Source organism: Symphalangus syndactylus, chromosome 21 (assembly GCF_028878055.3).
Source record: "Symphalangus syndactylus isolate Jambi chromosome 21, NHGRI_mSymSyn1-v2.1_pri, whole genome shotgun sequence".
Classification (NCBI taxonomy): Eukaryota; Metazoa; Chordata; class Mammalia; order Primates; family Hylobatidae; genus Symphalangus; species Symphalangus syndactylus.
The window spans coordinates 68,062,723-68,081,086 of NC_072443.2; the positions used below are offsets into that span (position 1 = coordinate 68,062,723).

The 18,364-nt window shown below is 38.6% G+C and overlaps 1 protein-coding gene across 12 annotated transcripts in view; it reads right to left on the bottom strand.

Moving 5' to 3' along the window:
* The window catches only part of CHL1 (cell adhesion molecule L1 like), a 214,700-nt gene that overhangs the window by 22,956 nt on the left and 173,380 nt on the right, over positions 1-18,364 (bottom strand). For all 12 annotated transcript variants that reach the window (XM_055259527.2, XM_055259522.2, XM_063630735.1 and 9 more), the window contains 4 exons: positions 8,851-8,975; positions 4,537-4,638; positions 4,145-4,342; positions 2,930-3,000 (listed from right to left, as the gene is read on the bottom strand). In XM_055259527.2, the coding sequence (XP_055115502.2) occupies positions 2,930-3,000; positions 4,145-4,342; positions 4,537-4,638; positions 8,851-8,975 (496 nt within the window). The remainder of the gene's footprint in view (positions 1-2,929; positions 3,001-4,144; positions 4,343-4,536; positions 4,639-8,850; positions 8,976-18,364) is intronic.

Here is an 18,364-nt window from a genome sequence, read left to right on the forward strand (position 1 = left end):
ACAATATTTCATTTAATTCCGCTTAATTTCATTTTAAAGCCAGTAGGTCTTCTTATTATACTTGTATTATAAATAATAAAACCTGGATCCATTAGGAGTTAACTACCTTGGATGTGATTATATAACTAGGTAATTAAAGATGTTCCTGCTTCCCAACATTGGTGGGGTTTTGGGCTTTTGGTTTTGTTTTTGGTGTCCTTTAAGTTTGAAATGTGTTATTTTACTGAGCAAAGTTAAAAATTCACAGACATATGCTTAAGAACAATGGAAACTCTCAAGCAAAAATTATCCTGGTATAGGTATTTAACTGATGAGGTTGCAGTAGACTCTTTTGTCCTGTTTTGCGAGTAGAACATTACGATGTTCGAACACTCAAAATATATGAGTGAGTCATGACCCACCTAATATATGAAAAGTGAATGTTTGAAGGTAATGCTAACTAAAAAGCCTAGTTCTACCATTAAGTTAAACTGTAATGTTACTTTAAATTGAATCATGTTTAATGTTAAATATAAAACATAAACAAAGAAACAAAAATTAGGAATGTCCAGTCTGTTCCTAGGGCTCATCTTCATTGTTAGTTCTTTTGAGAAAGATCAGCTTTTTTTTTTTTTAATTATGTCTCTCTGACCCATTATTATGTAGACAGGAATTATTTTGAGTACATCTCTGGAGGGGGTCTGGTAATTCATGCACAATACTATCTGATTGTGAAACTGGGAAAAACCTGGAGTCTAACTCCTTTCTATAGGATGATCCATACAGAACGATACTCAGTGAATGAATGTTCTTAAACTTCACTGGCTGTGTCAGCAGTGATTAGATCTCTGACACATCAAGATAATAGGAGACACCATGGGACATAGTGGGAATGTAACTGTCAGCCTAGATCCAAATCCTGTGACTACTTCCTTCCTCTAGTCAATTAATTACTAAGTTACATATCATTTGCTCCTCAAAGACAAATTATAAATGCTCTTTTTTTTTTTGAGACAGAGCCTCACTCTGTCACCCAGGCTGGAGTGCAGGGGCATGATCTCAACTCACTGTAACCTCCACCTCCTGGGTTCAAGCGATTTTTCTGCCTCAGCCTCCCAAGTAGCGGGGATTACAGGCATGCACCACCACACCTGGCTAATTTTTATATTTTTAGTAGAGATGCGGTTTCACCATATTGTCCAGGCTGGTCTCAAACTCCTGATCTTGTGATCTGCCCTCCTTGGCCTCCCAAAGTGCTGGGATTATAGGCATGAGCCACAGCACCTGGCCATAGATGCTTTCTTAGTACAGTCTCATTCTTACAAGAAGAGAGCATTAATAATCAATCTTGTGTATCTTCAGGGTACTAAAAAATGACTTATGAGTGAGAGGAGTAATCAAAAAGACTGAAGATTTCTGGCCTTTTTTCCATTTTACTCAGCCCAGTGCATCTGGGGGAGGTCATTAAACTCTGAGATTCCCAGTTTCTCTGTATGACATATAAGACTGACACCATCATGGACCACAGCCCTCCCAAAGGAGTAGTGAGGATTAATGAGCTAATGTTAATGGAACACGATGTGCTTCTCTGAGGAAGTGACCAGCAAATACACAGTATTACTGATATCTAACCAAGTATATTATCTACTTTATGAAAATTTCTATGGAACTTAAGGGAGGATAATACAGATATGCCCTAAAAGACTAACATCATTTTAGACTATAAATTAAGTAATTATCAAGACAATGTGGTAGTAACTATTTATAACCACACATTCAAGGAAAGAAATAATATATTTCATTTCTATGTATTACCTTTTAAAAAAAAATTTTCCACATCTTAAACTTGTAAAACTTAATTTCACTGAAGTGGAAATAAAGAGCTAACTTTGATCTAAAAAATATTAACTAAATATTTTGCAGGTACGGGCCATGTGATTGTGTAATGAGTACAAAGACCAACATATGAGGAAAAAAGCAAACTAAACTTTGTGCACTTTAAAATTCTTCCAAGAATTATACCTGGAATGAGTTGTGGAAATAAATTAGTATATTTTGGCATACATTAAAAATGTTCTATGCTTACACAAAATTTTATAAATTCAATGTTGGATGCCTACTACTCATCAGAATGGTTGAATGATAATTTCCTTTTAGGTAGGCCAATATACTGGTCATGAAATACATCCAAGTAGTAGAGGGAAAATAAAATTCCCCACTGTTACAGAAGGAATTTGGAAATGACCCTAGAATAATTAAAATTATCTGGGTAGATGTACATTTTTATACAAAATTCAAATGGTGAAGTCTATTTAATAACATTTAACAGAGATATGTAAAGGAGGAAAAAGTGAGGTTTGGAGTCCAAAGATCCTCATATATAAATCCTAGCTTTGTGGATTTCTGGTTGTGTGGTGATGGGCAAGACATTCATTATCCTGGATGCCATCTCCAGATCTAGAATAAGGCGTTCATTATGCTTTCTTCACAAGATCATCCTCAGAATTATTAGAAAGGAGAATACAAAATGTCTACTGGTGTTTAATGAGTAGTGAATATTCTTTGGGGTGTCATAAGTTTAATATGCATAATATCTGGTAGATCATACTAAATTAATTAAAGATTTTCAGTATTTTTTGAATGGAAGAGAATCTAGAATATTGTTAATTAAATTATTAATAATTTGAAACTTTTGGTAATGTATCACAACTAAATCAATCTGTAAAATCTTCCCTAAATTGTTGACCAGTGTTAAACTCGATTTCGTAACATCATTTTAATCACAATGATCTTTAAAATTTATGATGATGATGACTCACAAGTTCATTTCATTTCCAAATCTTATCTTTGTTCTTAAAAAAATATTGTGCTATCATTGTAGTTAGCATGCAGACCTAAGAGGAAGAGAAAAGAGCACAACGAAATACATAACATATTAAGAAATACACACCTCCCACTTTATAATCATTTCCTTGGGTTGAGAGGCTTGAACCCTTATGTTTTGTGGATTCCTATCTGGAGCTGAAAAATTAAAAACATTAACATTATTTTTCCTTTTAACCCATAGGTAAGTCATCATATCACAACTCCTGCCCCCAAAAAACACAGATAATTAAATAAGTTCGATTGTACTTATTAATTTATATCTGCTCCAGTTCCTAAAAAGATTTAAAGTAGATTTTAAATATGTATTTTATTTAAAAGAGTAAAATAGTCTTCTTGGAGTGAAATGATTATTACCCAGTGGAGAGTAGATGGTTTACTATATATGTTTTAATTTTCAATCTGCTTTAAAAATTTTTAAAACTGCTTTTTAAAATTCTGAACCTGCTTTTTAAAAAAATATATTTTAATTTAAGCCTGCTCTATTTTTTTCTATTAGAATTGTCATTAGAAACATATGTTGTGAATATTTGCCTTTAGAAGAATAAAATAAACACCATGTATTAATATCAGCAGGCAAGTTTTAAGGACATCAAAATGAACAAAACCTGTAAAGTAGTCATGAATATTTTTAGATGGATTCGTTTTATTAGAAATAGCTAAATGTGGAGTTTAGTGCAAAGGTTGACATACACTAAAATCACACAAGTATTAATTTCTATCTGATTCAGTTATAACCTTCACTTGCTTTTTCTCAGTCCAAAGAGGAAATTATGTCCTAGAGTATTTATTTTAGCCAAGGAAAAATAAAATATCGTGCTATGACCACACTGATGATCAATAACAATTCAGTAATACAAATTTTAGCACAGTCATCCTTGAGATTTTTTCAAAAGCATCTTGGAAATTTAGACTGACATTGAAACACAAGAAAAAACACTGAATGCATAAAAATTAATAATGTTAGACGCATATATATTGAGCTTTAATTTAGAACTTACTTGGTAACTGGTTAAACTTGGTATTTAGTCATCAGAAATTACTGAAAGTAATGGTTTTTTTTCATATATCACTCCCCTAATTTCCCGCTTTTATCAAACTTGTATGTAACACTTCTGAGACTCACGTGCTTTGAATATTTTGTGTGCTGTTTACAGAACTGTTAACACTATTTGGAGAAATCTAAAATCCTACATTACTCTATCAATCTTTTTTTTTTAGATGTTCAAAGATGGGGACAAACAAATATTTTGTTAGAAACCTGATGTGAGAACCTGCATACCTGCTGGTGGTGTTTCATGATGGTCTGATGGCTGGCTAGGTTGACTTCTCCCTACTTCATTCACGGCTATGACCCTGAACTGGTATCTCACAAATGGAGCCAAAGGTAAGATAACTGTGGTTTTCTTTCCTTGGACTCTGGTCAGTTCCTCCCACCTTCCAGGCTCTTCTTTGTTTCCTTCAAATTCAACAATATACTCTGGTAGTATAAACAGGGAAAAAAATGTTAGAATGTATGGAGTATGGATAAGTTATACCAAAATTTATACCCAATATTAAAAGTTCAAAAGGATGTTTTAAGAAGAATAATCCACTAAAGGTGGTTAAAAAATGACTTCACTATTAACTTTGACTGTCTAGAGTAACGAAAACCGTTATCCCAAGTCTTCCTACCGCTAATATTGCTATTGTGGTCAGCTCCAGCTTCCCAGGTCAGCCGAACACTCCTGTTCTGTCTTTCAGACAAGTGAAGGTTTTCTGGTGGATCCGGAACATCTAATTAATAAAGGAAGGGAAAATGTAGATAATTGCCTTTGTTTACCTGATTCCCTTCCTCAGACACATTGCCAGCTACTCTGAGACAGAGGAGGTACCACCCTCTTAGGGACCTGGGAAGCACCCCTGCCCCCCTCCCTACATATGGAAGGGAAAGGTGGAGTTTCAAGGGTAATTCAGGCACCTAGCTAGCCCTAAGAAGTAAATAAACAACTTGATAAGAACGGAGGTAATAGTAGCTTTAAACACTAGCCAAGGAAGCTAGAATCACAGGGATGTTTGGTTCTCCTATAGAAACTGAAGATAACATTTTAATATATGTCTCTAAGTTGTTTTTCTGGAACCCAGACTCTCACCAAATAAATTTGCTGGCACGGAGACCTCAGATAAGGGGAAACTGAAGTCTGAGCTCCGACCATCATTTTTTGTAAATTTCTTCCTGAGGGCCTAAAGGGAGCCACATCCACAAGCCAAAGCTAATATTCTTTTTGGCTGACTCCCAATTTTTAAACAAAACTTCTCTTCCTTAACCAATTGCAAATGAGAAAATCTTTGAATCCACCTATGACCTGTAAGCCATGCCCCATCTCCACTTCAAGATAGCTCACCCTTTTAGGCATAAACCAATGTGTAACCTCAATGTATTAATTTACTATTTTGCCTGTAGCATTTGCTTTCCTGAAATTTACTCCTGCTTTTAAATACCCTCACCTGCAAGCCACTGGGGAGGTTGGGACTTAAGCATGAGCTGACCTGCAGATAAGCGTCTTCCTTTCTCCCACTGCAAACCTCAGTATAGATACCTGGTCTTACTGCACTGGGTAGGTGGACCCCAGTTTGGTTCCATAAAAACCCTTCTTTTCTGTGCCCATGTCTCCACTATGTTCAATAGCATCAGCCTGTGGGGTCTGGGGTTCTTTGTAAAATGCGGCATCTTCACATGTACTCCCCAATGGACCATATTACCTCCCTCTTCTCTGATTACAGTCTCAAGGGGTTATCCTTGACCAAGGACATCAGAATTCTTTTAGGAGTAGTTAATAAGAGTGAAAATTCCTAGGCCCTCTTTCTGGCTTACCGAGGAAGGTGGGCCCAGGAATCTGCATTTGCAAACAAGTTCCTTGCATGGTGACTAGGTATACCCAAGTTTGAGAAATATGACGTATCTCAAATGAATCATTTCTATTTGTCCAGCCCATATTTGTTTACGTGCCTGATTCATCTCCAAGAATAGGGGTCATATTTTATTAAGCTTTGAATTGCCCACAGTGCCTCACTCATAAATGTTTTGTAACTAAATAAATCAGTGAAAAAAGATATTATTACTTCAATCATGTGTATAATTATTATTTTAAAGCAATAAAAATTAGGTCTTATGGTTATAGGAAAAGAGAACATGAGCTCTGCTTTCTTTCCTGCAACTGTGTTGGATTTTTATCGTTATTGATAACAATGAATTTTCATTATAGCAACTTTGATACCCTCTTAACCTGGAGTTCTCAAAAGGAGTAGGAAGGCAGTTTATATCAGAACAGGGAGATTTGGCATTGTTAAATGTTGTGGCAGAAACTGGAAAATTAAGTAAGTAAATGATCACAAATTTTTGAGTACTAAAGAAAATGAAAATTTCTGGTACTCTGAAAATAAAGCAACAGTAAAAAGAAATCTTATTTCTAATGGTATTTACTGTGAAAATTGGGTTTGAATTCTCTCAAGTATTGGAGGACTTTTATCTTTTTGCAGAAGAGAAAAGGAAGATATTATCTAATGTAGCCTTTCAATGGGCTCTTTCTTCTCCAAGTCGAAAGCACCGTCTTTTGCTCCTCCTGAATATTTGCTGATTGTTAGAAATTTACATTGACAAAAAGCATTGTTTCCAATTCAGAATAGAGAACATGTTTTTAAAAAAATGTGGTTCATGACTGTGTCCAAACATTAAAGCCTTAAATAAAAAGTTATTTCTTCAACAAGTTTCAGAATCTCTGAGCTCAGAGGACTTTGGTTTCTCTTCAGTATTTACTGACTCCACTAATTTCTGAAGCTTCCCGAAATAAACTAAGCCTGCGTATTACATCTGACATTAAAATCTGGCTCCTCTGAGAATCATATGGAGCTAGAATTGATGAACTTGTAACTGAAACTTTTAAAAAATGACATCCTGAAAGCATGTTTATGTCAAGGCTTTCAAAAATAACTTTTGATTAAAGGGGGTCAAGTATATACTTTTAAAAATTGTTTTCCAGGGGGTAAAACATAGTCTTTTAGAAACCTCATATGTGTCTATATAATTATTTTTTTATTGTCAATTGTTGAGAGATGCTTTGGTAAATTAGAAGTTTGTCTAAAAAAGAAGAATGTAAATTTTAAATATAATATTCTCCAAAATTTATTTTTATTTTTATTCTGTAAACATTGGTAGATTACTGCATATATAAACAGTACATATAATCGTAGGTAAAATTTATGTAGAATTAAAAAAAATTTATAGTTCCAAAAATGTCAGCCTAATCGCAAGAATGAACTTTTAAATTTTGTAAGGAAATTGAGAAGGGGAGCACCAAGCAGTAGGAGACCTAGGCCCTTTGGTGGCTGAGATTGCTCAAAATACTTAGAGACAAAGTGTACGGAGCCTGACACTTAACCCTCTACTCACTGGGCCTGGGATGAATTCCAGTTTATCTGAAGCTCAGCTACTTTATCTGATGAATTATTGTTGAAATCATCACTAGGGGATTAAACATTTCTGCTTGTAAAGACCTGAAAATGCTCAAATACCCACGGCCAAACATTTTGCCTAAAGGTACAATTCTACTGAGCCGACTCTACAACTCTACAAATCCATACCTTCTATAAGTGGAAACTGTTCTTTTATTTTTCGAACCCAACCTTGATGGCCATTTGTTTCACCCGAGACAGGGTGGCCATTCGCTTTACTTGAAGAGATCCAGCCTGTTGACCCATTTTTTATCAGCTTCTCAGAAGAGACTGAATTTTCTCCCTCAGTCTGTACCACCACGTCCCTTGTTTGGAACCTAACAGAGGGCCCCAACAGCTGGAGTGCTAAACACACAAAGGTCTGTTAATAACACTGGTTAATGTAGACATATGATAAAGAAGGGTAGGCAAAACCAATACTTTTAAGGAATATCTGCAAACTAAAAGAAAGACTAAATGGTGGCCACTGAAACAGAACAAATGTCTGTAGCTGTTAGGGTACCTGCAGAAAATTAATGAATAACTCACACAAATTTAGGATAGTTCCAAAACGTTTTAATTAAACGTCTTTAAAAAGATGTGGGCAGGATGTTCAGTAGGTTGGGTGTGAGAGAGACTTGAAATATTGGTGTGCAGCTGCTAGAGCCCCATCAGAAGGAATGGTGTGAGGAGACCCTGTCTGCAGAAGCCATGACTTTGGCAGTGGGACACAGCCAGTCCACAGGGATGGAGTAGGGAGAATCAATACAACACTCCAAATGGCCCTCAACTTGCTGAACCAAATAATAGCTGGAAGGCAAGTGGTTTGCTGATGTTGTCCTTACAAGTAACCTTTCTAGGTCAAACAGCTGGTAGAGAGTGAATCTGGAAGGGAAATTTTGGAAAACATCCAGCAGATGGCCTAAGAGCTTTAAACATTGGTGATTTCAGGAGTAACTGCATTGATTACACTAGTGAAGTGTGCACACTGTTTCCTAATTAGTACTTTCATTAGCAACAACAACAACAAAAATCAAAGACATTCCTTTGTAGAATGCTGGAAGTTCCTCTCCATCCTTCCTGGAACCCTGGGAACTCAGTCTGTGCCTTTGGTTTAGAGATGACCACCGTGCATCCACCTCTCGACCCCTATGGAGATTCTCCAGTCTAGCCCACCTCCATTCCTCAGCCCCATTTCTTTGTACACCAGGAAACAGTAGCTCAAGAGTGCTAGGAACTCAAGCGTGCTTTATTTTTCTTTCTGCTGATAGCATCACTTACCTCCCACTGCTATTGGCAAATTAACACATGTAGAGAAAAGAAATTAAGCATTAATTAATTTCTTTTATATGAAAAGAGGAGAAAGGATTTGAAATTGTGTTGCTTTTTAAACAAAAATTTCAAACTAACAATATATGCGCAGGGGCTCAAAGAATCATTAGCTTTCTCGGCCAGGAATGACGGAATTTAATTAGAAATGAAGAAATGAACAGATTTCTCATTAGTTAGTGCACTTACCAAGAACAGTTACTTGAGTTATATCGGCAGCACTGTCTAGAGCAGTATGAGCTGAACAGCAGTAAATACCTTGGTCCTCTAAAGTTACATTAGATATGGTCAAATTAGCTCCATCAATAATTATCCTATCAGAAAAAAAGTGAGTACACGATGAGAAGGAAAACAGAAACAATAGAAACCCAATTCTTTTAAAAATGCATATGCCTCATCAAAAACGATCTAAGAGTGAAAAACAACTTTAAGCAATGCAAATTTGATTAGAGAATGCCACAGTTGAAACCTGGAGATAAAGAATTATTCTAGCATACACAACTGTCTACATAGCCATAAACACAATCACATTAAAAATTATTATGAAATCTAACCATCTGTTTGCATAGGTCAGTGATGGAACTCTGTGTTGCCTGGCATGTTTAAAGAGTGCATCATACCTTACAATGGCCAAGACATATTTGAGTAATTCTTAAGGTATGTTTAGAGAACCACCTACCTAGGCTCATTTGGAGCGCTTCTTACAAAGGCAGATTCCTGAATTCCATCTCCGTTCCACAGAACCAGAATACCTGAGATGGAGTCTGATAATCTTAGTTTTTCACAAGTTTCTCTTTTCTCCGCCCCTCTACTCCCACGTACAATGCACATTAAGATCTGACAGCAATTAAAGCATATGACTTATTTGAACAGTAGATGGCAGGGTAGTACTTCTTTTTACAAATCATTTCACCTCGCTTTCTATCACTTGTTCTTTTACCAATTTGTGATCAGGTTTACTATGAGAAAATTGCTTCTTTATAAACTTCACCTTTTACCCTGTACCATTGTTGAGATAACTATTAAAGTATTTTTCAAGTTCCATAAAATTTAAAATGTATTCATAATAATTAGCATTTTGTTGAAATAATTTAAATAGTGTTATCCTTGTGAGGAGGAAAGGAGGCTCACATAATTAATATTTTTATGTACATTTCATATAAAATGCTGAGAATTTTGAATTATATAAACCTACTTTAAATTGCAATGTAATGAAACATAGTTATTTTGATTACAGACAGAATCAGCCCTTATTCCTACACCAATAATAGAAAGATTTGCCAACCAATATTACCTTGAATTGTTAATCAAGAATCTCACTATAATTCTGGACATAATAAAACTTTGACATGAATTAACATCTCAGGTCATGTTAGTCAGGTGTCCATTTGATATAATATTAGAATACTGCATATCCTGACAATTTTTGAAAAATTTACCTTCTTAGATGAAAGAATATACTTTAATAACCTCTTGAAATAGGGCATTTGTGCCCTGCATGGGGGCCCATAGTAGCTGAAATCTTGCCAAGATTTATACCCTGGCATGGGGTGCTTCAGGCCAGAGAAGAAAGCTACCAATTTTTTTGGCAAGTCATGGTTGCATTATGCCTTGTTTCCAGTCTCACAAATGTACCTTAGGTGCCTCAAATTAATCAAGGTTGGGTGCCTCACTAGTCCTCGAAACGTGGTAGGTATGGTATACCTAAAGAACTTATTAAAAATGTCATGTTCCAGCCTCAGTCCAGGTTCCAAGTAAGTACATTTGGATTTGGAGATGGGGCAAGGGCCATTGAACATGAAGCCTTGATAATTCTGTCACACATCAAAATCTGACAACTATTTGCCTTAGCAGGGTCACACTATGTTGTGCTGCAGTAACAGACAATTCCAAATTCTCCATGCCTAAGAAAACAATCACTTATTTCTCTCTCACATTATGTTCCCATCATAGGTCAGCTGGATTTTGCTTTAAAAAGTTGTATCATTTCTACTCTCATAGCACCTGAACTCTTAGAAGAAGCTAAAAAGCATCTTCACATCTTTGTGTCCCAAGCTTTTCCTCTGTTTGCCTTCACCTGCTTAATTACCTTGCCTGAGAAATCTATCCACTAAAACCACTCAACTCCTTCATCTGCAATATCCAGTCTGCTAGTCCCTAATCCGTGTCAGCAGCCATTGCTGTCTTACCCTGTTCAGCTGAGTAATATTCGTGTTTCCCTGAAGGCACTATGACAAAACAATTCTCTCTTTGGAGACCTGTGTTTGCGGCTCAGTTCCATCAATTATTATCTGTACAACCTTGAACAAAACATTGAGCCTAATTCATCTTATCTGAAAAATGGGGATAACAATATTTTCTTTCTCTTTAGGAGAATTAAATGAGGTAAAGCCCATAAAGTGATTAGTGTACACAGCCTAGCAGAGTATGTGCTCAGAGAGTGTTACTAATAATATTAATCAAGTTGATTTCATTCATTTTTGGCTTATTGCTAATCACATTTCTCATGGTTGGTGTTTTAATGTCCCCAACTCCCATTTCTCCTGCCTTTCTGCTTGAACAAATTACCTTCTTTCCTAATATGTTAGAAAGAGACCTTTCACTATGACTGCATCTTCATCTTTGCATCTCCAACTTCTCCCCTCCCTCATTCATTTGCCACTATTTCTGGAGGGGGAAAAAAAGCAGCTCCTATTTGGTGCCAAGGAAAAACTCTCCCACTGGATTCTCAATGCCCTTTCCTCCCACGCCCTCCTAGTTATCAGTATATCCATCCCACTTTTCATGCTACAGTGGTCTCTCCCACAGGGCTAGGTCATGAACAGTCCCCATTACCTTTGTTAACCATGATATACATTCTAAACATGGTTTCATATCCATGCTCCATTTCATTTTTCATAACCATAGTGTATGGTCTATAGCCACCTGCAGGTTGGAAATCCACAGAAAATTCCTTGGGGGGCATTTCAATCTACCTAATAGCATTACTGTGAGGGCTAAAGAGAGAAAGCATGTATGGGAAGTACTAACATAACATGAAGCCCCATAGGTCCAATGGTTCAGAGTGGCAGTTCCCAGCACTTACTGCATCCCTACACAAGAAAGGGGACAAGCGAGAAGAGAAGAAGCAATTTTCACTTCTCATTGTTCACCATGTATATCTGATTAGAACTTTAACCTCCCTTTAGGTTAAAGCTTCTGGTCTTCTGTGTAGTAATAAGGAGAAGGTGTCTCAGCAGAAGGTAAGAAGTATGAGGTTACTGATATGGCCTTCTAGAAATTTAGCAGATACCTGTGATTTCTACTCCCTGCTATATCTCCATGCCTGCCTTTGGTAGCAGTCAGCGCCAGCCAGCAGCAGTTACTCCCAGCCTTCCTTGCTCCTGGGGCCTCTCCTGAGCTAAGGTTATTGTCCTTTATCCCTGTTACTTGTTTAGGGAAATTGGCAGAACATCTGTGTCACTTGCTCAGTCCACTCAGATAGCCAGAGGTTCATTTCAGTGCCAGCTCTTGGATCCTGCAGGAAATGTAAAACTGGGCCACATGAAAAGGTTGCTTAGGGCTTCTGGGGTCAAAGCCTAAATATACACGTCATATTACCAACCAGACATGGGTCCCTGATTCCCTTCTTGGCTGTAGCCCAGAGGTCACATGGAAGACCCCGGAGGGTCAGGCAGTAGTAACAAAAGAGGCAGAATTTAGGCATATCTGAGCAGTTGGCAGATCAGCGGAGACCTAACCTGAGGTTGGAGATCTGTATTGCAAAGCGTAGCCTTTAGATATATATAACTAATCTCGTGTTTCAATGAGAACTGGTTGTAATACATACACTGCCTTTCTGCAAACCTTTGTATATATATGAAGGAGGGGAGAGAATAAATTAAGTACCAAGGCTGAGACCAATGCCTTTGCATAGAGGTGGCTCACACATAAATACCAAGATAACCAAGCAAGCAACAGAAATGACACAAGCAGAATGAAGAAATGAAGGCAGTGGGGCGGTGGTGGCTGGGGGAGGCGGAGGCAGGGAGCAGGACCAAGATAGCCAACTAGAAACAGCTGTGTTCGGAGGCTCCCCTGGAAAAGAACCATAGTAAGTGTGTGAATCCTTACCTGGCAACCAAGGTATCCAGGTTTCTCTTATAACAACTGACTAGGACGCTGGCATCATCCACGGAGAGGAGGGAAGAACAGTGTAGTGCAGTGGTCCACCTGAGAGCCACACGGGGCACGGGACACCCTTCCCCCCAGCCAAGGGAGGCGGTAAGTGAGTGTGCGACCCAGCGGGGGAAACAGTGCTTTTTCCACGGAACTGTGAAACCCATGGATTGGAAGACCCCACTCACAAACTCAAGCCACTGGGTCTAGCATCACAACCCCGAAGCCCCACAGATTCTCAACAGCCTCTCAGCTGGAATCTGCTTAAGCCTACTGAGCTCCTGGCGGGAGGGGAGGCCAGCCCCACAGCTGCAGCTACCTGCTGCCTAAGCCATTTGAGCTCCTTAGAAGAGGGGCAGCAGCCAGCACTGGGAATCACAACTGCCTAACACGCTAAGCTCCTGGGAGGAGGAAAGGCAACATTCATATCTGTAGCTCCAGGCTGTGCTTTCTCCCCTGCTGGAGCCAGGGAGGCTGGATGGCTCGGTCTTAAGACATGTCCCCCACAGCCCAACACACCCACTGTGGCAGAATCAATGCCTTTTCAGGCCTGATCCGTCATTCCTCCTTGGGTGGGGCTTCCCTGCAGGAACTCCAGTAACTCTAGGCAGAGGCTCAGGGACAGAACCCAGATCTCCCTGGGCCTGAGCCCCTAGGGGGAGGGGTGGCCATGGTCTCTGCAGACCAGCAGACTCAGCCTCTCCTCCTGGTAGTTCTGAGGAATCCACGCAGCCCAGACAAGTCGATTTCCCCCTAGTGAAGCACATCCCCTCCACCAGGGGACAAAGTGCTTTGTTAGACGGGTCCTATTCCCCGTGCCACCCAACTGGGTGAGACCCTCCAGCAGGGGTTTGTCAGACACCCTATATAGGAGGGATCCTACTGCCAACAGGTTGGTGACCCTTGAGGTCTGAGATCCCACAAGAAGGAGCAGGCACCCATCTTGGCTGTTCTCCAGCCTCCTTAAGTGACATCTCCAGGCATAGGAGTGAACCAAATGAATAGGGACTGAAGTGGACCCCCAGCAAACTGCAGCAGCCCTACAGAAGGTGGACCTGACCACTGAAAGAAAAAAAAAAAAGAAAGAAAAGAAAGCAACAACAACAGCATCAACAACAAAATCTCCCACAAAAACCCCATCCAAGGGTCAGCAGCCTCAAAGATAGAAGCTAGACAAATTTATGAAGCTGAGAAAGAATCAACAAAAAATAATTCTAAAAACCCAAAAGGCCTCTCCTCCCAATGATGACAACATCTCTCCAGTAAGAGCGCAGAACTGGATGGAGGATGAGGCAGATGAATTGACAGGAGTAGGCTTCAGAGAATGGGTAATAAAAACCATGCTGAGCATGTTCTAACCCAATGCAAGGACGCTAAGAACCTTGATAAAAGGTCACAGGAGCTGCTAACTAGAATAACCAGTTCACAGAGGAACATAAATGACCTGATGGAGCTGAAAAACACAGCAGGAGAACTTCGTGAAGCATACACAAGTATCAATAGCCAAAGCTACCAAGTGGAAGAAAGGATATGAGAGTTAGAAGACCACCTTGCTGAAATACGGTGTGCAGACAAGACTAGAGAAAAAAGAATGAAAAGGACTGAACAAAGCCTTCAAGAAATATGGGACTTCATAAAAAAACGGAACCTACAACTGATTGGAGTACTTGAAGGAGATGGGTAGAATGGAAACAAGCTGAAAAACACACTTCCAGATATTATCCAGGAGAACTTAACAAACCTAGCAACACAGGCCAACATGCAAATCGAGCAAATACAGAGTGCACCACTAAGATATTCCATGAGAAGATCAACCCCAAGACACATAATCATCAGATTCTCTAAGGCTGAAATGAAGGAAAAAATGTTCAAGGCAGCCAGAGAGAAAGGCCAGGTCACCTACAAAGGGAAGCCCATCAGACTAACAATGGACCTCTCAGCAGAAACTGTACACGCCAGAAGAAAGTGGGGGCCAATATTCAATATTCTTAAAGAAAAGAATTTTCAGCCCAGAATTTCATATCCTGTCAAACAAGACAAGTGGAGGAGAAATAAAATCCTTTCCAGACAAGCAAATGCTGAGAGATTTCATTACCTCCAGGCCTGCCTTGCAAGATCTCCTGAAAAAAGGCACTAAATATGGAAAGGAAAAACCAGAACCAGTCATGCAAAAACACACCAAAATATAAAGACCAATGACATGATGAAGAAACTTCACCAACTAATGAGCAAAATGAGCAAACAGCATCATGATGACAGGATCAAATTCACATATAACAATACTAACCTTAAATGTAAATGCACTGAATAGCCCAATTAAAAGTCACAGACTGGCAAATCAGATAAGGAGACAAGACTCATCTGTGTGCTGTATTCAGGAGACCCATCTCACATGCAAAGACACACATAGGCTCAAAATAAAGGGATGGAGGAAAATTTACCAAGCAAATGGAAAGCAAAACAAAGCAGGGATTGCAATCCTAGTCCCTGACAAAACAAACTTAAAACCAACAAAGATCAAAAAAGACAAATAAGGGCATTACATAGTGGTAAACGAATAATTCAACAAGAAGAGTTAACTATTCTAAATATATATGCACCCAATACAGGAGCACGCAAATTCATAAAACAAGTTCTTAGAGACATACAAAGAGACTTAGACTCCCACACAATAATAGTGGGAGACTTTAAAACCACTGTCAATATTAGACAGATCAATGAGACAGAAAATTAACAAAGATATTCAGAACTTGAACCCAGCTCTGGACCAAGCAGACCTAATAGACATCTACAGAACTCTCTACCCCAAATCAACAGAATATACATTCTTCTCAGCACCACATCACACTTATTCTAAAACTCACCACATAATTGGAAGTAAAACACTCCTCAGCAAATACAAAAAACCGTAAATCATAACAAACAGTCTCTCAGACCACAATGCAATCAAATTAGAACTCAGGATTAAGAAACTCATGAAAACCACACAACTACATGGAAACTGATAAACTTGCTCCTGAATGACTCCTAGATAAATAATGAAATTAAGGCAGAAATTAAGAAGTGTTTTGAAACCAATGAGAACAAAGACACAATGTATCAGAGTCTGTGGGATACAGCTAAAGCAGTGTTAAGAGGGAAATTTATAGCACTAAATGCCCACATCAGAAAGCTAGAAAGATCTCAAATCCACATGCTAACATCACAATTAAAAGAGCCAGAGAGACAAGAGCAAACTAATCCAAGAGCTAGCAGAAGACAAGAAGTAACTAAAATCAGAGCAGAATTGAAGGAGATAGAGATATGAAAAACCCTCCAAATAATCAATGAAGCCAGGAGCTGGGTTTTTTTTTTTTTTTTGAAAAAAATTAACAACATAGATTGACGACTAGCTAGACTGATAAAGAAGAAAAGAGAGAAGAATCAAATAGACACAATAAAAAATGATAAAGGGTACATCACCACTGACCCCATAGAAATGCAAACTACCATCAAAGAATACTATAAACACCTCTATGCAAATAAACTAGAAAATCTAGGAGAAAGGTACATATTCCTGGACACATACACCCTCCCAATACTAAATCAGGAAGAAGTTGAATCCCTGAATAGACCAATAACAAATTCTGAAATTGAGGCAGTAATTAATAGTCTACCAGCCAATAAAGCCAAGGACCAGATGGATTCATAGCCAAATTCTACCAGAAGTACAAAGAGGAGCTGATACCATTCCTTCTGAAACTATGCTATACAGTTGAAAAGGAGGAACTCCTCCCTAACTAATTTTGTGAAGCCGGCATCAACCTGATACCAAAACCTGGAAGAGACACAACAAAAAAAGAAAACTTCAGGCCAGTATCGCTGATGAACATTGATGCAAAAATCCTCAATAAAATACTGTCAGACCGAATCCAGCAGGACATCAAAAAACGTATCCACCATGAACATGTCAGCTTCATCTTTGGGATTCAAGTCTGATTCAACATATTCAGACCAATAAATGTAATTCATCACATAAACAGAACCAAAGACAAAATCCACATGATTATCTCAACAGATGCAGAAAAGGCCTTTGATAAAATTCATCACCCCTTCATGTTAAAAACTCTCAATTAACTAGGTATTGATGGAACACATCTCAAAATAACAAGAGCTATTTATGATAAACCCTGAGCCAATATCATATTGAATTGGCAAAAGCTGGAAGCATTCCCTTTGCAAACCAGTACAAGACAAGGATGCCCTCTCTCACCACTCCTATTCAACATAGTATTGGAAGTTCTGGCCAGGGCAACCAGACAAAAGAAAAAAATAAAGGGTATTCATACAGGAAGAGAGGAAGTCAAATTGTCTGTGTTTGCAGATGACATGATTTTATATTTAGAAAACCCCATTGTCTCAGCCCCAAAACTCCTTGAACTGATAAACAACTTCAGCAATGTCTCAGGATACAAAATCAATGTGCAAAAATCATAAGCATTCCTTTACATGAGCAATAGACCAGCAGCCAGCCAAATCATAAATGAACTCCCATTCACAATTGCTACAAAGAGAAGAAAATACCTAGGAATACAGCTAACAAAGGATGCAAAGGACCTCTTCAAGGAGAACTACAAACCACTGCTCAAGGAAATAAGGAAGGACATAAACAAATGAAAAACAAAATCCCATCCTCAAGGATACGAAGAATTAATATCATGAAAATGGCCACACTGCCCAAAGTAATTTATAGATTCAATGCTATTCCCATCAAACTACCATTGAAATTCTACACAGAATTAGAAAAAAACTACTTTAAATTTCATATGGAATCAAAGAAGACCCCATATAGCCAAAACAATCCTAAGCAAAAAGAACAAAGCTGGAGGCATCACGCTACCTGACTTCAAACTATACTACAAGGCTACAGTAACCAAAACAGCATGGTACTGGTACAAAAACAGACATATAGACAAGTGGAGCAGAACAGAGACCTCAAAAATAACACCACACATCTACAACCATCTGATCTTTGACAAAACTGACAAATCCAAGCACTGGGGAAAGGATCTCCTATTCAACAAATGGTGCTGGGAAAACTGGCTAGCCATATGCAAACAACTGAAACTGAACCCCTTCCTTACACATTACAGAAAAATTAACTTGAGATGAATTAAAGACTTAAATATAAAAGCCAAAACCATAAAAACCCTAGAAGAAAACCTAGGCAGTACCATTCAGTACATAGGCATGGGCAAAGACTTCATGATGAAAATGCCAAAAGCGCCGGGCGCGGTGGCTCACGCTTGTAATCCCAGCACTTTGGGAGGCTGAGGCGGGCGGATCACAAGGTCAGGAGATCGAGATCACAGTGAAACCCCGCCTCTACTAAAAATAAAAAAAATTAGCCGGGCGTGGTGGCGGGCGCCTGTAGTCCCAGCTACTCAGAGAGGCTGAGGCAGGAGAATGGCGTGAACCTGGGAGGCGGAGCTTGCAGTGAGCCGAAATTGCGCCACTGCACTCCAGCCTGGGCGACAGAGCGAGACTCCGTCTCAAAAAAAAAAAA